This window comes from Apostichopus japonicus, chromosome 13, assembly GCF_037975245.1.
Source record: "Apostichopus japonicus isolate 1M-3 chromosome 13, ASM3797524v1, whole genome shotgun sequence".
In the NCBI taxonomy this organism is placed as follows: domain Eukaryota; kingdom Metazoa; phylum Echinodermata; class Holothuroidea; order Aspidochirotida; family Stichopodidae; genus Apostichopus; species Apostichopus japonicus.
In genome coordinates this window covers 2,499,436-2,521,800 of record NC_092573.1, presented here as the reverse complement: position 1 = coordinate 2,521,800, position 22,365 = coordinate 2,499,436, and the positions used below count along the sequence as shown (strand labels likewise).

The window sequence follows — 22,365 nt, the reverse complement described above, 5'->3', positions numbered from 1 at the left end:
TCTGTAATTGGCATGTAGAATCTCTTCCCTGTTTGATATGCCGTCGTCGTCGTCGTGTGTGCAACTCGGCCTGATACATGAAGCAGAATCAAATTCCCCAATTCTTGCTTAATAAGGCTCCTCCTCCATCTCGTCCTCCTTCAATTCCTGTTCCTCCCATCGTTATCCTCTGGTTGATGATTATGATGCAACTCAGTTCATAATGCAACTCTGTATTTATTTTGATAACATCCCTTAAGCCATCATGCAAGGTACTTTGAGGTTTTTTTTTCCCTCCCCCCCTTTTTTTTGGCTTTCAGTATCTCATTTTATTATGCACCTCTCATTAACTATCACCTTCCTTTGTATACATTAGTCTGTCAAAGAGGGTGCACAAACCCATTATTCACTACCATCCAAAATAGCTTCAAGCAATTTAAGAACGAAGCCATCAATGTTTCAGCCAATACCATGAAACCTCTGAAGGTAAAAAAAAAATCCTATCTTCTTCTTCTTCTTTTCCTTGTTTTCTTTTCTCTCTTTTGCATTTTTTTTTGCCTCTTCTTTCTTTTGCCCTTCCTTATTTTATGTTTCTCTTTTAGTTTCTGTCTTTTAAATGCAGAAGAATACTTTATGACAATTGTCGGTGTTCACCTCGACGTCTTAAATTTCAAATTGGATCAGAGTTTGTTAAACTCAACAACACATTGATACGGTATTAGATTTGATTTCTTGCCTGGATGTAAATTTTTGCTGATGGGGATTGTATAATCAGATAGAGAACTAGGATTTAAGTAGTTGCTCACTTCAGAGTGAATTGCATTGCCAGGAAAACCACAATTTTTTTTTTGCCCCTTTCTTGTGTCACCACAAATGTAGCTTAATCCAATTTTGTACAAATGTTGCTGTTTGTTCCAAGTTGTCTTCTGTGAAGCTCGTATTACTATTATGTGGCTAGCCAGCATTTCAATATTCTTTGTCACAAAGATTTGCCAAAGTCTGAACCAGCTTTTGGTTAAATAATCATAGACAGAAACTGGCAAAGAAAAAAAAAGGAGAAGGACAAACAAAAAGAAAGAATTACGGATGAAAACTTTAAAGTGATTGATTACTTTGTAGAATACTGACCACAAAGGTATTCATCCAAAGCAGGTATTCACCCAAATCAGTGGTATCAGTAGGGGAAGTCTCTCTTTTGATACAAGCATCACCCTTTTGTTGTGGTATTAAACCATGGACTGCTGCCTTTAGGGGTAAGCAGCTCACCTATCCTGAAGATCAAAATAAGGCTTGTTGTGGTAACAAGTGGATTACCTGACTTCAGATTGATTGAGTCAAAGAAGCCAGGGCAGGAATTTTGTCATTAACTCTGATCTTTAATTGATAAAGTCTTTACCAATTCCTTGACCTCTTTGGTTACGCCTTTAGTAGCAATCGTAACCTTTGAACTATTCTCCTACTTCTTCTTTATCCCCATTTCCTTTCGACGACGAGGGGAAGGGTGAAGGGGGCATAGGTGTTTTTAGATTGTCAGTAATAACAACATTTTGTCTCCCTTAACTTTCAAAGTAATTGTATGTATGTACTTAGCCTAAACTAATTGTCAGTCATACTGAAGTGTAACCCCCTCCTCTCTCCCCTCTCCCCCCCACAGGGCAAAGTATTTGAAGACACTGAGATATTCAGTTGGTTAATAAGTCCTCCTTAATAATGTCTGCAAAAGAATTTGGAAGTCACAGAACATCAAAAAAAAACTTTTGACGCCATGTTTATATCAAGAAATATAAAAAAAAGACTGAAAAGGCAACAAACAAAATGTTTCAATTTGTCAGCACCATGCATTGTTTAGCACACTTCTGTTTACTTCTTCACTGACTGTGTATACTAGGTGGTGACACTCCTTTGAAGACATGATGTAAAGGAAAAATTTCATTCTAAATTTGTATTCACCCTGAGCACTCACATCCTCGTATCCCTTTTTGTTGTTTTTTTTGGTAAAGTTTCATCAAACGTTCTTATCTTAATCACAAGCCGGCTTAAAGGCGATTAGTCTCAGTGTCAGGAGGGACTTGAAAAACCTCACTGATAGAGTACCCATAATCCTCTTTGGAAAGGAGTCAGTGGCCTGTGTTGGGCACTGAGGAGGAAAAAGAGGTACTGAATGAGGAGATTGGAGTGACAGGAATTCCCGGCAATCAAAGATTCGGTAAACATGGAGGGAAGGAAAAAAAAAAAAGGATAATTGTTGGCTGTCTCGGTTAGTGCTCTAAATAATGAGGGATTTCATTTTTTTTTTTTTTTTGCTCCATGTGGTTTTTTGTACTGTGTCATAAAAAGTGGGGCTGTGTGGGAGGAGCTTAGAGATAAAAGGAGGGGCTTCAGAGATTAAAGGCGTCGTGTTTGGCTTCATTTTGTATCGAGTATTGTAAGTGGCATCGCACTTGCGAACGGAACGAGAAATATCTAGAAACACAATTGTTATATTTAAGCTTAAAAAAATAGAAAACTGAGAAGTTAGGGTGGAAGGGAGGGGGGAGGAAGTTGGGTGGGTGGGTGTGAAGTAAAGGTAACATGGGAATGCAATCACCTAGTAGAGTAAGAATTAAGGTACTTATTGATAGTGATATGATATGTGGTATATGGACTCAATGCTACTTTATGGGCATGCCATTGCAATAGCATCTCTACCAACAAATAATCTCTTTTTGCAAAATTGCTTCCAAATTTATTGTATTACATTCCCATTTGGTGAAGGGAATGGAGGGGGGTGAATTGGAAATGGGGGAAAGTACTTATATGGTATATTCTTAATTGTAATTTTTTTATTAGTTGATCATTTCTACCCTATAAACAAACAAAAGAGATTGAGATAGTCAAGTTTTGGTTTCAAAATGCATATGTACATATTTAGTAAATTCATAACTTCTTTAAATTACCTTTTGAAATACACAAATGAGGCCAATCCTTCCCTATCGTGGGCCCACTGTAGATTTGAATATTAACTAGGCTGTACAATTTTTTTATCTTTATTTGAGTGAAACCATGATGTTAATGGAGGCCCAGTCTGCTATCTCTTCGTCTTTTGTTTTTCGTGGCTTAACGAGTCGTGTCACATTGCCCCCGCGTCCTAATTGCCAAGATCTACGAAGACGCTCCTCGGTCGGTGAGGAGCTGTTACAATTTCTGACATACAGTGATTACAGGCATGTGAGATCTTCTAGAAGACCAACATATGACAAGGCTAATTGTTTGCATTGAAAAGACACTGCTCAGGAATGATAACAGAAAAAAAACCTCTCCGTTGTACAACTTTTTGATGGCAGGGCTTTTTTTTTGTCTGGTTCTGGGACAAAGAGTGATGGTGGTTTATTTTTCTTTGAATAGGATTTCAGCGGGATTACATTGATCACAAATCAATACTGACAGGGGGAATAAGGGAAGCTGTACAAGACCTCTTCAGCCTCCCCTGGAAGCAGCTGTTAGTTAGACTTCATCTCCATCATGTTCTTCTTACATCCTCTCTTGAAAAAGAGCGAGTGGAGAGAGAGATTGCAACAATACTAGTATGTGTCAGGCTGATTGTAACTTGCTCTTTGTCTGTAAATTTGCTTATTCAGCATCTTGCATCACAACGTTCAGGGGAGGGGGTGAGGGGGGGTATTTCTGTGACATATTGTAACCGCACATATCGTGCTATGATATAGAAGGGGGAAAAAAGGAACGGAGAGCCATTTGGGAACTATGTTAATTAAATGTAATTTATTTCTAGACCTCAAAAGATTAAAATGTTAAATCTTTACTACCACAAAATTGATAAATGTTGATCACAAGATTGGTTGAGAAGGAAAAAGTGTTCAAAATCGGAGCAAACTTGACAAAGCTCAGATGGTCTCTCATTGTAGTCTTTGCCGAATTCCTCTCCCCCCACCCCCCTCCCTCCGTTGCCTTCTCAATATCTTTCCCCATCTCAACATTTTACCCCTTTTCAATAGTGTTTACGAAGCATGTTTGTGTCGTGGGCTACTTTGATCCCTTTTATAAATTACAATCAAAATTTGAACATTTGCCGTCACTTATTTTTCGCCCAATGCAGATACATTCTGTGTATCAGTTGCCACATTCTGCAAGAGATTTGATTCCTCATAACAATTTGCTTTCTTACCGGCCCTTCTGATGAAAATGTTAACTACCTCCTCCTCTTGTTTTGTGTGGTGCAGGATCATCAACCATCACATAACTTTTGAGCTTATAAGAGAAAAGGGACTTTTTGAGGTCTAAGTACATCCCTTGATCTTTATTCTTCCATTTAAAAAAAAGAAAGAAAAACAGGCCAAAAAAAAAACCCAAGGGATTATTAAGGATAATTCTACCAAGAAATTGATTGTTAAATCCAGCAGAAGGGGAAAAGATTGCTTTCATTGTCATTTGTTAGGAGAAAGGAGGACACACTCATGCACCCCCCCCCCCCCCCCCCCCGTGAAGAATAACATTTCCTCATTTCTTCCTATGGGCGGGCAGCAATAATCCCAAAACTGGTCATACAAACCTTGTTAGTGTCATTATACAACAACAGATTTGATTCTATCCCCCTTTGTATGTTAGTAAGCAGTTAAGCATCTCTGATTGGCAGGTTGGCTTAGAGGTAACTATGCAAAGTTTAATTAGTCATGAATATTCAGTGAGTATGGATGAAATTGAATTGAACGAGTCAGTTAAAAGAGTCAGTGGCTATTGTTATAAAGCTATAGTCCACTCGATCAATCAGTTGTACATTTGAAACCAAAAGAGTCAATTCTGGGCAAGCTACTTAGTGGTCAAGTAAGCTGATTAGGGTCTCTTATCCCATTGGTTAATAGCTCTCTTTCCCATCTCCTTGTACTTTTTAAGAACCTTTTCACAAATTTTCGATATTTATTCATTGAAAAACAAAGAACACCATATCAATGTCTAGTCTTAAAGCTTGGCCGTTGGAGTTTCTTCTCAAGTAAGGAGCAAAAAGTTTAAAATACCTGTAAACTGTTGATATTTGCAATTTTTGTGTACATGATCCATATGGTACTAAATACGAAAATGGAGCCATTGAGGTTTAGTTTAGAAAACTCAAAATTTGCTAATTGACGATGAATGGGTAATTAAAACTGGTAATGGGTTCCATTGGATTGCTCAATTTTCATTTTCATTTGATAAGTATTTGATTGTCGGTAAACCTGGTCTTGAAAACTGGTACATAATGGTAAATCAGCTCACCTGCTACTAAAGATAATGGTCCATCTTGATGTACCTATTACAATTGTTTCGGTTGCCTTCAAAGTTGTTATTTTCGAGGGGGGGGGGTGGTTTAAACTAAATTATCAGAGCTGAAGTCATGCAAATGCTCCTGTGAGCTATCCACATTCCTAAGTTTTTCATTTCTTCTCTTGAATTGGAGGGATCCATTTTTTATTTTCTGTGTGATAAGTTCCAAGGGAGTTCGAATGCTATTGTATTGAATGGTAATCAGTGTTACTCCCAAATTAAAGCATCCTAAAAAGTTGCTACAGGCTTTAATAAAAATTTTAAAAAATTCCAGGAGGTTTTGATTCTCCAACATAATTCCCAGACAAAGAGACCGGTTCTAGTAGAGAATTAATAATCATCAGTGACCACCAATTGACTCCCCAATATAATTGGTACCCAACACTGATGACCTTTGACCCTGATAGACCAATGATCACATTCCACATGTGTTGTTACCACGGTAAATTATATCTAGTTCAACATGGCACAATTTGTAAGCTCATCTTCTATATTTGCTGTTAAGTTTTAAATTCCTGGTAGAAATTTAAGACTTCTCACAACATCAATGCTCATGGATACAGTGATTTGACAGTAGAAATAGCTTAATTAAATAATTAAATTATTTCATAATTTGTATATGTATGACACCCAACGACATATTTCTAACTCACAAATCTATCATTTGTGGTCTTCTCAAGTTGGCAAAGAAAAAGAGCCAAAAATTCCACTAGTCAAGTTCTGTCATCTGAACCATATCAGTTTGATAAGTCTTCAAATGACTTCCTTCCTCGCAAACTTGAATTTGCTTTAAACTCTTCCTTAAACGTCAAGAGAACGTAACCCAATTTTCATCGTACGGGATTCACTAACCTCTGATCTATGTACTTCCTTAACTTTCCACGACAGAGTGATCAATATTTCATGATGCGCACAAAAAAAATTGTCCTTTTCTTTTCTTTTCTTTTCTTTCCTTAATTCCTTTCTCATTTTGCATTTCCTCATATGGGAAGGATGATTCCTAGTTTAATATTATGCATGATTGATGTAACTGTGACACAAAGGAAATGGAAAACAAAAGAAAGTATGCTTTGTCTTTCCTGTCTGATTCTTGCTATTGAAGTGCCAGTAATAAAGAGTTCATGTTGTTTTAACTCATATCTATATATATATACGTATATGTATGTATATATATATACATATATATAGATAGATATATATTTATATATGGAACAATCACTCCTGCTAATGATCTCTGATATACGCACAACACAACATACACTACCATAGCTGTTATAACTGCAATCAAAAATACTAGCTGCATTCTTCTCCTAGTCTTTTAAAACAAAATGTGGTACTACTGACAATGACAATCTCCGCAACTAAAGTATCTAGTTGCAAACACTGTGTGCATGTGTCTGCTCAAATGACATGGTTGACACTTGGTTACCAACATGCTGGGGTTTTCCTTACACTTTGAATGATTGGACTTTCTTGACCTCTGACCTTTACCTTTGCACTTTCACCATAAATGTAGCCACCTGAATGAACCATGTGTCACAAAGTTGTTATTGCAGTCTAGACGGGCTTTATACACCTAGTTGTTCCTTGACTGTTTCTTCAGCTGTACCTTTGTAGCTATAGAATGACCCTTGACCTATATACCAGATAGGGTGGGATTCTTGTATGTGAGGCATGTCAAGTATGACATTTTTCAATTTCGTTCCATTTTTTTTTTTTTTGTGTTACAACGATGTACAATAAACACATGTGATTGACTGAAGTTAAATATATATAGCAAGCATAGTGTAGTTTGTGAATGGCAGTGTTCCTCATGGACTAAAACAAAGTAGAAAACTCCCAAGCAAGAATAGAGAAAAAAGGGAAGGAAGCAAGAAGAAAAAGAAGAAGATATAAAACCAATGTTCCCTTTTAAAGACATATTAACATAACATGATGACAAACAAGCATCGCAGACACTTTCACAAGCAGACAGACAGACAGCTATCATCGAAACATGAATGCATTATGCATAGATTCCTCAAAGAATCCAAAATAAAATGGAAAGGATTGAGGAACCCACAGCATTCAAATTTGTCAAACACTATAGCATTGGCAATGATCCATATAGTTTATGTCATAGTTTTGACTTGTAATGAACCCAGGCCATGATAGTAAATTATCTCCCAGTTTTGTTTCTGAGGTTCACTTGAATAACAGACATGATGAGGATGCAAATATGCATCTCTGTACCTTATCAGCACCACCATGCTACCAGGTGCAGAGGTCAAACATGTTCTCTATATTCTGTTTTTCCCCTCTCAAATTGGGAGAAATAATTTTACTGGACCACAAGAGACTGCAAGGGGTCTCTCAAGTGGTCACCCTCTCTCTAAAGTCTTGTCCTGTCCCTGGGTTGAAATTTTCTGGAGGTTAGATGACTGGCAAAATGTGTATTAGAAATCGAAGGCTGGTTTGTGGTTTTTGCGGTAACTGTGGTTTCCAGTGTGGTATATGGCAGGAATGTACTTCAAGCTGTTCGCTTGTAAATATGAGCCTATAAAACTTGAATTAATCATACCTTCAGTGTGGTGGAAGAAACATTGTAGACAAGGATCAGGGTTTTGGGTCGTACCACTTTGTACCAAGGCATACTGAAATGTAGAATCGAACCCTGGGTTTGAAAGTTAGCTGAATTTTGTTTTTTACTCAGGTCAGTTGTCACATGACAATTATGTTTATCTCGCTTCTCTCTTTCAAGAAAAAAACACACATACAGAATTCACGATTGTGATTTCTGATCTTAACTACACACACACAATTTAAGTTAAAATGGTAACCTTTGTAGTCTTGAGTAAAACCTTCTGTATTCATATTGTGGTTTAAAATTTGTCAGCATCCTCCCTTCTCCTCCACCCTAATGCCCTGGGGATATCCTTCAGTTTCCCATAGAATGATCTACGCAAGTTTTTTCTGTCGTACACTTAAGTCTCAGACGCCACGGTAATTGTTAAGAGAATCACTCATGACTCGGTTCGTGGAAAATAATGATTTATTAATTAAAGAAAAAACAGACCCGTAATCTGTGACCCCCTTCTGAGCTTTTGTTCAGGTACCATTTTTTCTGGCCGGTTTTGATAGTAGTAAAAATTGTCATCTTGTTAAATATCTCCCTCAAAATGTTTTTCACTTCCTTTTCCTGGAAATTGACAAGTCGATGCCCAGCATGACCCCACGTGGGAGTAAAAAGTGTGCTTGATGTAAGCTAAGCTGAGTTAAAAAAAAAAAAAAAAAAAAAAATTGCCACATAATATCAAACAATTTTTTCAGTTCTCAGTGATGGTTACATCGCTTTAAACCTTTGCTGATACTTTGATAGTGCCAAGCTTTGTCAATTCAACCAGGGAGTTGTTATGGATCCCATAACAACTCCCTGTTTCAACCATGTCTACAATATCTGCCAAAAGGTGTTTTGCTCAGTTTGTGTGACTAACCCTTTGATTTTTTTCAGTTTTTCTTTCATCTCCCCCCCCTTTGCCATTCTTTTTTATTTTATTTTTTCCAGCATTTTAATAGCACTAGCCAAAACAATTACAGCCTTTTGTGCTCACCACAAAAGAAGATGTTTGTGTGGTTCCCATTCAGCGTTAGCTATTTCCCCAGCAGGAATTCCTATTTTTTGACTGAAGATCAACTACCAAGGTCAAAAAATAACAAGTAATCCTCTGACAGATATTGAACAAAGAGATTGGTATGCTAAACTGAAGGCTATTACATGGGTTGGATGGGTGTTATGGAGAAGTGTTAATGGAGCAAGGGATATATTGACTTGAAGGAATGCTGTCAGTGAAGGTTCTTCTTGGTTCATGCAATCAAAACCTGGGACAAAACAAACCCAAAAAGTGAGCATCAATAGATGTTATAGATTATGAAATTGTAAGTTAGGTTGTAGCTCTGTAAGAAGCAATCGTTTCTTTAAAGATCAATGTTCTGTTTCATGTAAATGAAGTGGAGGAGGATTTGGGGGTGGGGTGGGGGGGGGTGGGGAAGAGGTGGAGAAGGGGAGAGATGGAGAAGAAGGGAGAGGGTACATAAGCGATAATCAAAGCCCCATTGTCAAGCCTATCTTCTCACTTAGCAGTAAACAATTTTTGACAGAAATGGAGAAAAAATACAGAATAAGACATACACTTTGTGCCTTGCATACAGTTGTTTATGTACCTGCCACTTTATCATATGTAGCACTGTGCATGTATTCCATGTACCATCCACTGATGTTTTATGTACCATTCACTTCCAACAACAGATATTAAGTACCTCCTCCCACACTGATCAGAATCTGTCTTTAAAGAAGCTAACTTCAACTAGGTTTCACACCCCCCCCCCCCAAAAGTAGATTTTCTCATTCTTTACACAGCATACTTGGCCAGGTTGTCATAATTTTCTTTTAATTTTTGTTTAATCTTTTTTTTTTACTTTTGATGATTGTTACATGTCAAGGCTCAGAATTACCACATCAATCCTCCACAGCCAGAGGGCAGGTATTCAGTCCATACTTAGCTCAACCACAAACACCACATGACCCAGTGAAACCATGCCGGTACACCAAATCATAAGTTTGGTGGTAACAAACTAAAATGACAGTCAGCTTAGGCTTGGTAGGTCAGTTTGCTTGTTTATAGAGTCAACAGAAACCAAGCAACCTTCCAAGCTGATATAACATGTTATCAACAAACAGCACTCCAGGTCAAAAGAAGTTCATAACTTCATTTATGATAGTTTTCTATGATATGTTTTGAAAAACCCCCATTCCCCATTTGCTCCACTCCTTTCTATAATTGACAGAAGAGAAGTGTACGTCTGGATTTAATGTTATTGTTCTTATTGCCAGGGAGCCAAAAACAAACTTTTCTTGCTTTCTCTTCTCTCTTTCTTTCTTTCCTCTTTTTACTTCTTCATCTTCTTTTGCTCCTCTTGTTTCTGTTTTGTAAATTTTATTCAAAACCTTTTTAAGTCTTTGAAAGATATGATGAGGGGGATGAACAATCCTCGCTAATAATGGAGTTTTTTTTTGTAATCGCTATACAATAATACCCTCCCCTCGATCCTCCATGCATATTCCATATTCGCCACTTGCGTTTGCTTCCTTCAAATTTATTTTTTCCCTCTGTAACCTCCTGTTCCCTGGCTGTGATATATTGGCAAGCATTATCGCTAGACCGTTTTAGTGGCACCTCATCTGATAATTGCAGCTCGCTAATTGGAAGGTGATTTTGACAAAAAAATTTTTTTCCAGGTATACCACCTTAGGCTATTTCCAGTGAGAATACAAATTCACTTTATATATACAGAGGTTTAGAGCACACTGGGATGCTTTCACTATGGTCTTAACTTTTGGAAAAGGTTAAATGAGAGTTGGTAAGGGTCAATCTTACAATCTTATTCTGAAAATGCAATGAACTGCAACTGAACTTGACCATGTATAGCAAACTTGCTAATGGCTGAAAAGGGTTTTTGATATAATTGTGGGTAGAGTTGGGTTAGTGGTGGTGTTGAGAGCAAGGTTGGGGCTCCTGGGGCAATTATATGACCGGGCCCATTTTCCACCCTTTATATATCCCATGTTTGCCTAGATTCTCACCAAATTTACTGCGCCCCTACCTGGGGCCTATAGTCCCCCTAAAACCTGTATAATCAGGTTGGAAGTGGATGGGGAATAGTGTATATTTAGAATGAAAATGCTGTGATTTATATTTTATAGTCTCACTTAAAAAAAATATATAAAAAAATAAATAAATAAATAAAAAGTATTTAAAAAAAAACAATTCAAATTTAAAACAAAACAACCAGAAATATTTGTCCACACATTGGGAATTTTTTAGGAACTGCATTGACAGTTCAATATTTACTAGTCTAAACGAAATTCTATCAGCTAAGAATGACCTTGTATAATCAACTACTGGGGGCCCCTGAAGATCCCTGTGGAAAGTTTATACAATCAATAAATTACTTTTCTCTCTAATTATGGATGCACTCGAGTCGTCGTCATGTGATTTAGACCAGCCCACCACTTGCTTGTGCAAATACTTAAAAAAATATATACTTGCAAAATAATCTGAGATTATTGCAAAACAAAAACAAAGTGACTTCCTCTTTCGTAATGATTACTCAAAATGTCTTACTTATAGTTGCTACATCACCAAAAATAAACATTTGTGGACAAGTTGTTTTCCTAAGAAGAGAGAAAATAGGAGACTAGGACAGAATTGACAGGAAACCGGCAATTAATAAAGACTTCCCCATGACTACAAACTCCCTAGTTGATAATCATTTCTTTAACAAAATGAAGGTTTCATCCGGGTAGATGTTTATTGACTTATTCCTGTTATAGATTTTTTTTTAGCAACGCAAGTAAATAATATCAAAACCTGAACCACACAAATGGCATTTCTTGACATCAATTAAGGGACTTTGAATGACATCATAAGACTCCCAAAACAGGATAAAACAACAGATTGAGTGCTGATCAGATTTTTCATTTCGTTTTAACCTTTGGAGTCACTTTTAAGGCATTTTTCTAAAAGCCTGCTATTCTCATTTTTTTTTTTTTTTTTTTTTTTTTTTTACACAACTTTGCTGAGTACAGCCTCTCAGCTGTCCATGATACCCGATTGGAGATGTCGATCAGTAAAATTATGATATTCTCTGTCAAAATAGAATATTCTGTTCACTTTCTGTAAAAAAAAGATGTTTGCCTAGAAAATTAAATTGTATCATCATAGCCAACTTTATAAAATTGGTGCTTTGTCAACTTGTTATCTGAGACCACAATCGTCCAGTTTTTGTTATACTATGAGGAGTTGACCTATTAAATGATTTGGGCATAACTTTGAATTCAACCTGATCATTTCTGTACAACTGAATGTGGTCTTGAAGTTATAGTTGTAACAAACTTTCCAGGGATTTCATTTTTCATCTTGTCCTCGCTAAAAGTGTTAAAAGGGAACTTTATAGTCTTGCAAGTGAGTATGATCATGTCTATTACATCTGAAACACTGAACAAAATTAAGTAGAAATCGGGTATGAGTTCTCTGTGCTCCGGCTTCAATATCACAGGACCCAGAATGTGTCATGTCTACATTTTCACTTCAAGAAATAATTTGCAAGTGATAAACCTGCCCTTCCTAGAACAAAGATTTGGCATTTAAGGGAAGCCATCAGATTGTTGTGTGCATTAAGCCAATTAATAGATTGAAACGAGGAAGACTAAACCATCTAACTCTGGCGCTAAACGTGAACTCTCTGAAAGCAGATTGGATTTGAGATCCGTTTCTTTGTCCATGGATCTGTGTCAAAGATAATAACTGCCCCGATATGAGGAAACTGTTTACAGGAAGTCGAGACGGCTATTAAAGAGAATTTGAGCTGTCAATTTTGTTAGGATACCTGCCCGTGTTATTAACCAGGAACAGGAAAGCATAACATGTTCTATTCCGTTTTGCAACTTGATAAGAGGAGAGTTGTTCTTGTAATGAGAGAGATATTGTGTTGTCCGTTGACACATCCTGGTTCGTAAGCAGATCTAAACTCTAAATGTTTCTCTCGTTCTTTCTTCCTCCCTCGTCTTCGTCAACAACGTGAATAAATACAAAGATCTGTGAAGTCTTTTTTTTTAAATAATAAATTGTTGGTCGTAACCACCGTAGCCTTGTGCCCCCTTCTCGCCTTGTGCCTGTCCGTTGTGTACAGTATTGAAGAGAGACAAGAATATGCTAGTCTATTTCTCATTGGACTTGCAATAAACATTATTTGGTGCATTTGTTTGAAGAAAATGATGATGAGGGTGTTTCTTCTTTTTGGTTGGAGGGTAGATAACAAAAAAGTGAGAATTGGGATAGTATAAAACGTTGAACGGATAGGATATTGAGTATTATTATTATGATCATCATTGTTATTGTTGCTGTTGTTGTTGTTGTTATTGTTATGATTGTTGTTATGATCTTGATTATAAGAGGATTAAAAAGACTCTAAGAGATAATCTTAAAAAAAAAAGCACGAAGGATAATGATAGAAATGAAATTGAAACAAATAGCACATAGTTTGCATGGTCCGTTTGGCACTGAATATGAGATTCTTGAATTTTTTTCTTTTCGATGTAAATGGTGTTAGCCAACGATTTGGTTTCACTATCCATTTGTAAATGACAGATGTGAGAGTATTAACTGATATTATTTATGCTTGTTTGCTAGCAGGAAGAAAGAGAACAAAACTCTGCACAATGGGAAATAATGGATATAAACATACCATAGAATATGCTTACATTTAGCTGCACATTGCTCATAACATGAAGTTAACACCCCCACCCCCCCCCACAGAGGAAGAGGTTGGCTAGGAGACATCGCTTTAAGTCCCTAAACCGAGAAAAAAACAAAACATGTCAGCTTTATTACCGACAGTAGCTCAACATTCTTCTTCTTTTTTTCAGCGAGGTAAAACAGAAAAAAGACAGACACTCACTGTAAACTTACCTTTCCCTGTAGTGTTTAGTTTCTTCGTTTTTAGCTGTTGAATTTTCCTGCGGTGTTATTGTTCCCCCTTCGTGTTGTCTAAATTTGCACAGTAACAGGTATAAGAATGTGGGAAAGATCGATCGACAGAGAGAGAGGTGGAGAGTGTGACAAATTCCTGGAGGTGTGCAAATATTTTGTAGAATAATTTACCTAAGATCTGTCTACTATTTGTACCCCTATAGCTAATGGACTACCTCACCCAATTTCTTTTCTTTTATTTGATCCCATAGGGGTTGTTTGCCATGTTTTTCTTTCAAGTGTTGACTCTCTACAGCGCAAACACATAGCAGCCATTTCTTCCACTAAATAAACACCTAGATCATTTCTCTGCCAAACTTTGTCGATGGGCGGAGCTTATCCATTCTACAACAAGTTTGAATCATGGCACACAAAGCCACCTGAAACAGCCCTATTTACACTTTCAGTATTTACCGACTAGTCAGTTTTCACTCGGTCGGGAAGCAGTTCGAGGTGGGTGTATCACTGTGTTAAAAATTTCACCCCCTTTGTGATCACCAAGTGAAATACTAACACCCACCAGCCAAATGAAATTTTACTACATGCCACATGGACACTGCTATTATCTTCTGTTGTGGGTGAGCTTGTGAGTCCCACCCACTGATTCATTTCAGTATTTTTAAGTGGGTCTACAGATGCTGCCTGACTTCAGGACTTTAAATTTTGGGGACGAATGAGAAGTTTGTCTTCCGTTAATTGTTTGCCGATGATAATCTGCAATTGAGATCCATGAAAGAGATCCAAACTTCAAAGCATCCTTGTGTTCTGAAAATGTTTGGAGTCCTTTCCACTTGGGGGAGGACTCTTTTAACTGGATCGTGGTTTTTTTCTGAAAGAATTGGCTATTTAGGTGAAGCCTTTGATGTGTGTATGTAGTCAATTGCTTGTAAGGAGAATGCTGGGTGGGTTTAGTTTAACTGAGGTGGATGCGTTTTGAAACCCAAGGTCTCCATGTCATTATGCTAATTTGCAAGGATGCTGATACCGTGGTTACTCTTTGTTGAATTCTCAGTTTGACAATAAAGTTTGTTAACTCTCAATGCAAGTATCACAACTGTATTACCAGAGAAAACCTACATATATGATACCTACCTGGGTGTATACCTTAGGGGTAGTCTTATTTCCATGTTAATTGATAAGCAAGACTAAAGCCATCTGATGGCTAAACTCCTCCCCCCCCCCCTGCAAACTGCACCTATTAAAGGAGGTATTCTGGTGGCAAACAATGCAACTCTTTTTGGAAAGAAAAATATTCCACAGTTTAATAGTTGGAAACCACATCTCTGATATCTTTTCACCAACTCAAGATATAATTGGTTCAATCAGGGTGTTGGTATGACAACTCCCTGGTTGAGGGTAACCTATTTTGGCTGTCTAAGCCCTGGGTTCATCCCTGCAATGGATCACAGTACTAGATGGTCTGTGATATTCATAATTTGATAACGATAAATGTTCTTCAAAGGATTTACATTTCTTATGGTAATCTTTTTGTTGATTTATTCTTGAAACCAGATTGAAACATTTGGCATTTTGATAGCTGTCAATTAAGCTCTCTGTAATTTTAGAATATTCATCAAAATGCAACTTTTGTGTTTGAAGAAATATGATTGTTCCTCCATGAGAATATACGTAGGTTGAGGTATAAAAAGAACACAAACAAACATTTTTAGCCGAACTGCTGGAATGACGTCATTCTTTCTACTGTAACCAATTGCGTTTACAAGATACCACCAAATATGAAGACATCCTATACCCGCCACCGCAGTACAAAATGCTATGCGGATTTGATTTTGACCCGCCACAGGAATATCCATTTATTTAAGTGGCCGAAAGAAAAGAAAAAAAGTTGCAAGAATTGATAGCATTTGTGGAGAACAATGCGCAAGTTACTGGAATGAAAATACAAATGGAGTGCGATTATGTAAATTTGGCAAGGAAATGCAAATAGTTGATTTGATTGGGCAAACTTTGAGCAGCGTTAGCATATTTCCTGTTCTTCAAGACTTTGATATCTCATCGAGGATAGTAAAAAGTATAATGTTACCGCTAAGAATCGCAACGAAAAGGAAATGAAGATGTTATCACTTTCATCGTTTTGATATTTATTTGTGGGATCCTCTATATCCTGTAAGGTATAAACACTTTCGTTTCTATGAGGGGTTGTTTTCATTGGTGCATGGAAGTATTTATTGCCTGAAAAGGTCAAAGGTCACAGGGTGATACATATAGCTAAATTCTTTGATGTCTTTAGGGGGTTTAATAGCAAACAAAACCTGTTATGCTCAAGAATAATATTGTTGAAATGTGGTTATGTAAGGAAACCAGCCAGTCAACAGGAGAGGTTTATTCATATTAGAAATATTAAACACATTATTACAAATCACATGACTCATATTTAATTGGTCTGAGCCACCGCCCCCCCCCCCTCGCTCTATCTCTCTCTCTCTTTGAGAAAATGTACTCAAATATATGCTGGAAGGTCAAATAATGGTCACCAATGCTCCAACTTCAACAAGCTTGTTACTATAGCTACAAGGCATTTTGCCTCACTGGGACATCTAATGCTGTAAATATATAAGATTAATATATATATATATATATATATTTTTGTCTCGCTCGCAGAACTCAATATCTCCACCGACGGAGAGGGAGAGGGAAAGGGAGAGGGAGAGAGAGAGGGAGAGGGAACGAAACATATCCGAGTTTCATTCTGGAGGTGACCACGGCGGGGAATCCAGCAAGACAAAGAACGGAACCAAACGAAAGGCAGAAGGGAAGGAATCAGGGGTAAGCTGAGACTTGGGACAAGTCCGTACAGAAAGCCTGTCATTTGTTACATTTTATTCTTTGTGCTAATCATACAATTTCCTACAAAATTACGGAAGGTACTGGGCGAAGGTCACATTAAGAATGTAACTTGTTAAAGAGTCACATTAAGAATGTAACTGGTTAAAATGTCACATAAAAGTTTACAATAAACAACACAAATATAGTTGCTTTGAGAAGGAGGCACCTTGCGATGGTCAGATTTCAGATATGAAAGCTGCATGATTTTCTTCTCTTGTCTTTGTAACTACAGAGAGCTACAATTCTTATTTACTAAAATACTGTCTCATAACTTTTTTTATTTTTTTTATTATTATTGCAGTTTTCTGTAATTTTCTATGGGAAAAGAAAAAACAAACCATCAGCCTGTGTCTGTCAATCGATTTGCCAGAAATGATAAATATTTTGCTCAGCGTTTTATCTGTCAGTTTAATAGTCTTTCCATCGGTTAAAGAAACCACAATCTCATTTTAGTGATCTGATATTTGATTTGGATTATTATGTAAAAAGTTCTCTCTTCTTTAAATTTTTTTTTATATTTTTTATTACTTCTTGAACATGTCGCTCGTTCGTTCTTACCCTACAGCCTGAGAGCGATGGAGAGAAGAGTGAAGATAACTTGGTCGTCGATGTCGCTAATGAAGTAAGTCTAAAGGTATTATCTATGTGCTTCCATTCTGTAATAAATGCAGTGCCTCCTAGGCAGTTATTTTATGACTCTTAACAGCTGCAGATTGGGATAGCAGATAGAATTGGTAATCATTTTCACTCTGGGCAAAAATCATTCTCGGTGCATCGGTTCTTTGTTTTGTATTTTGGAATCGTAAAGTAGAGACTGAGAATGCCTCGTTCCTTTGTGGAGGAATATATTCTAGAAGGGCCTCATCTACTTAATCGCAGCTCAATAGTATCGCTCTTTTCAAGAAGATCATCAGCTTTAATAATGTTGTCGACATGTTTTGCTGGTTTCATGAGTCTTCTCCCCCTCCCCCTTCCCCTTTCCCCCTCTGCTGTTTCTTCACTCTGTGATAGACTCTATAAAGACATGCTCCAAAGGTGTAGAGACCATTAAAAGGTTTTACGAAGGGGCAGGCTAGAATGCAGTTAAATGGTAGACACACATGTCAGAGCAAATGTCTGCTTTAATTTATGATGAAGAGATAGCATGGGAATATCCTTGTTATTCAAAGATTGTTAGTGTTGCAGTTTTTGTTTTGAATTCTTTATTTATATACCAAATAATAATATATTGAAACGGTTGTGTGTCACCGCCTCAAGTGTTTACAATAAAAATGTTCACGTATCAAAGAGAGAGTCTGTAGATACTAGGTGCATTTTAAATGGTGGTCGGTAATTTACATTTTGTCGTTCTACCTCTCTCCAGCAGGAGCCCGGTTCTCCGCCTGCAAAAATGGAAAGGCCGTCGTCGAGGGACAGGGAAACAAACAACACAGATCGACATCACCCCAAGAAAGAAACATCCTCCACTCCAACAAGTACAAGATCAAATGCCAGTACTCCTCCTACCTCTAGTAATAAAACAAAAGAGGTAAGGCAAAATCAACAACAAAATACAGTTTATTTTATTGAGGAATGGAGGAGGAGGAGGAAAAAAAAACAGTGTACATGGTTGTCATGGTAATGGCAGGAGAACTGCAAAATGTCACACTTTATTTTAAAATGTTTACTTTCATTTTCTCGTTTGATCCGTTATGAAAGAGTTGGGTGTGGGCGAGAGGGCGGGGGAGGGGGATGGAAAGTTATAGTAGGAAGCAAGACGTCAATCATTACATGTAGAATCACAAGGACTGCTTTTTCTAAGTTGACATCTGGCAAGTTGAAGAAATTCCTTGGGGCAAGCAGCCTTCCACCCTTTGCTTCTACAATTTCCTTTCGTCTGTTCCTCTCGTCTCTCGTGATCTGTTCTGGGTTCTTTCACCGATGATGTGTTCATTGAATTGTTTTCTGTTCACAGCAGCAAAATGAGACAAACAACAAACCTTCAACATCACCAGTCCCAAAATCAGAAACACCCCCCAGCAGTGACGCTGCCACGCCTGGTTCCAGTAGTGGGATACCAAGCATCAAGCCTCCCATAGCAGGGAAGGGGCTCACCCCTGGTAAGAGAAACATAGCAGGGAAGGGGCTCGCCCCCGGTAAGAGAAACATAGCAGGGAAGGGGCTCGCCCCCGGTAAGAGAAACATAGCAGGGAAGGGGCTCGCCCCCGGTAAGAGAAACATAGCAGGGAAGGGGTTGCCCCCGGTAAGAGAAACATAGCAGGGAAGGGGCTCGCCCCCGGTAAGAGAAACATAGCAGGGAAGGGGCTCGCCCCCGGTAAGAGAAACATAGCAGGGAAGGGGCTCACCCCTGGTAAGAGAAACATAGCATGGAAGGGGCTCACCCCCCCGGTAAGAGAAACAAGCATTCAATGTACACACAGCTCCTGAAATTGTTTTAGCTATATGCGGTCGGGGCTCCTGATTTTTTAGCGTGTACTGCGAAATATTCCACTTTTACTCAATAAAGATCGCCAATATGCTGAGAGCGCATGTCTTATGAATTGAATTTTGGTCTTCTGGGATGTTTCTCCTTAACGGTGCAAGATTTCAAACTTGTAGAATAATGTTAACAGTATGGTTCCTTGTTGGTCAAAAATCATTGCTGTGTATATTAAAAACTTCATTTTGCATGAAAGTTTGTCATGACCTGCTGGTAGCATACTTGACATCAAGATATTGGTAACTGAAATGTAATCATGATTTTGCGCAGCAAAATTACACCGAAGAATAATGAAATTAGGCATATAGTAACACATTACATTCAAGTCTGTGCACAAAGTACTATCTGCATCGAATGGTGAGATTGGTTTCCAATTCCCCAATTGAATCAGTCAAACAGTTCTTGGAAAAAAAGTTATCCAACTATGTGTAAAACTGTTGCATGGCTTGGGACAGAATTATGCACAAAAACACAAAATAAACCTTGTTGAAGTTTTTATGTTTATTTTATATATTTAATGATTATATTTGGAATTAATTAATTCAGCAGATGTACTTTGTCCTTGGTCATTACATTTTGTTTTAGTGTGCCATTGACTTTATATTTTTAATATACCGTCTTATGTCAACTCATTCTCCCGTTTTGAAAACAAGCTGATTAACACTGCAGGGTACCAACATTTACATTTGACCAAAGTAACAACAGATGATACACACGTACAAGGAAAGCAAAACAATGTCGACAAGCAAAAAAAAAGGAATTTATTAATTGCATATTACTCACAGAGTTTATTACACTGTGATTGATGCTATGGTAGAGATTGTGTAAACAGGAGCCAGTGTACATTGCACTTCAGTGGATCAATTTGGGATGTCAAATTTACCAATATGGATCCTTTAATTCAAAGATAAATTTAGTGGTGCTCTGGGTGAAGAAGGCTTCTCAAATGCTTCCTTCCTTCCTCGGGTTTTGAGAGCCGGTTTCGGGCCCCAGGGTCAATTACATCCTGTGCCCTGTGCATCATATATCCCACATTTTTCTGGCACCCTCCACGTTTTCCTAGGTCCCCAAAGTTGACCCCAGGCTCCAAGGTTGTAACCACCCCCCTGAACCCCCCTTCCACCCCTCGTCAATTCTGTCCATAGCTAAATACGTAGACCTGTTAAAACTTTAAAACTGTCGCAGCCTGTGAACACACTGTATGTAGTACAACAGCAATGTGTGATGAAATAGTAGCAGTGACGCATACAGCATTCCATTACTGTCGTCTAATATCCAACACTGATGTACCAAGTAATCAAGTAAATCTCTTTGTTTGCTCCGCTGTTGCGTGCGGCAGTTGCGAGAGTTATTTCAGATGTTGAAATTTTCATTTGGTACCAAATAAAATCAGATGTTGTCTTTGATGGCGAACAGGATCAACCATTTAACTCCCTCCATAGCTTGTCTTCGGGAGAAGGGTGGAAAGAAGGAAAAAAAGTCATCATTTCTAATTTCCAAAGTTATGATACATTCATCTGGAACAGTAATGATTTCGGCCTTTGGTCGATAAACCCCTACAAGCAAATGTTGACATTTTGCAATTCTAGTAACAGATAACAGGGAGCAAAAAATAAAACACTAGATTACGTGTGATTTGTAAACTATGAGGCGAGAGTGATGCTTTTATCAGTTAATGGTTGGCATGTCAACATCGGGCTGTTAGCTACGTGTATTCATTTATTGGTTATCTTTTGATAAATTACTTACAGGTGCCACTTGCCAGATATTTAGTTGATTAATCCATAGTGCCTTCCTTCACGTTTAGTAAATTTGTTTATTTTATTGGTATAATTCTTTTTATCTCTTCAGGAGGAGCCTACCCTTTTATGCCTGGACAGAACCTAAATGCTGACCTACCAAGGGATATTGGGAACCCCTACATGGCCACTGGGATTCACACCAGCATCTCACCAGGTCCTTTGAGTTATAGAAGTCCCATGGTGAGTTACCTCTCTTGCTCTCCTCACCCCCCCCCCCCCCACCCACTCTACCCTCCCTCCACCACTCCTCCTGGTCTGTATTCTATATCCATTCCTTTCTTGTTTTGTCACCAATAGTAGAATGGCCATACAAAAAATGTGGTACAAATGTTAGAAAAATTGTCTTGTGTGAAAGGAAGAGCTCAAATCAAAATTGAAATGTCTCATTTTGTGAATTCACTTCACAATATTGATCTTCAAAGTATCAAATTTACTCCTTTTTTTCTCAGGTACCGTTCGACCCACACGCCCACTCAAGACTTCCCGGCATAGGGAGCATCCCAGGGGGCAAACCGTAAGAAATCAAGCATTCTTTTCACGTTATCTATTGTTTACCGTTGTTGAGTTTGTTGTCTTCAACCTCCCCCCCCCCCATTTATCAGTTTGTTTTACATAAGTGTTTACCAATATGGCAGTAGCAGAGATACTGTTAATAGATAGATCTTTCTGAAGGAGGGGGGAGGTAGTAAAATCATAAAGGGGTTGACATTGATATTAATGTCAATGACATTGATATTGATATTAATGTAATAATCTCGATTAAGATATCGATGGGCATCGTTACTGACGGAGTTTTGTTTGTTTCTGCTAAATACAGAGCGTATTCATTTCACGTCAGCGCCGACGGTCAGATGCAGCCGGTACCCTTCCCTCCCGATGCTCTGATCGGTAGCGGAATCCCAAGACACGCCCGGCAGATCAACACTCTAAACCACGGGGAAGTTGTGTGTGCAGTAACCATTAGTAATCCAACCAGATATGTCTACACTGGTGGCAAGGTGAGCATGAACCCTCTCCCCCCCCCCCCACCCGTACCCTCATCCCAATCCCCCAACCTCACCCACCTCCTGACTGCAAACTTTTGCTTTTCATCGCTGTATTCATAAAAACACAGACTATAATAGCTTTGTGTTTGCTGATATTGTTTTATCATACACGTTTGCCTGACCGGTAATGTTTTGGTCATGTTAAGCGTGGAGTCTCATTCTAAGAAAGTCAGTCACCATGGGTTTGGTAGTAGACCGAAATTCGCAGGCTCAACATCTCTGGTATGTAAGAATGAAAAGACCCAAGTTACGCTGCTCATTACGACTTTAGGAAATAGCTGACAAATGGGAAGGCTTTTTACATACCAGATCTTCTGTGGGAATTTTGATCACTCAAAAATTCCAAATTT

General features: G+C 38.1%; 1 protein-coding gene across 6 annotated transcripts in view; it reads left to right on the top strand.

Moving 5' to 3' along the window:
• Window positions 1-22,365, top strand: part of LOC139978190 (transducin-like enhancer protein 4) — a 66,173-nt gene that overhangs the window by 26,388 nt on the left and 17,420 nt on the right. For 2 of the 6 annotated variants that reach the window (XM_071988119.1, XM_071988120.1), the window contains exons 10-16: window positions 16,464-16,628; window positions 17,254-17,322; window positions 18,052-18,216; window positions 18,643-18,787; window positions 21,019-21,149; window positions 21,419-21,483; window positions 21,787-21,967. In XM_071988119.1, the coding sequence (XP_071844220.1) occupies window positions 16,464-16,628; window positions 17,254-17,322; window positions 18,052-18,216; window positions 18,643-18,787; window positions 21,019-21,149; window positions 21,419-21,483; window positions 21,787-21,967 (921 nt within the window). The remainder of the gene's footprint in view (window positions 1-16,463; window positions 16,629-17,253; window positions 17,323-18,051; window positions 18,217-18,642; window positions 18,788-21,018; window positions 21,150-21,418; window positions 21,484-21,786; window positions 21,968-22,365) is intronic. The other 4 variants (XM_071988122.1, XM_071988124.1, XM_071988121.1 and 1 more) reach the window with 4 other exon arrangements.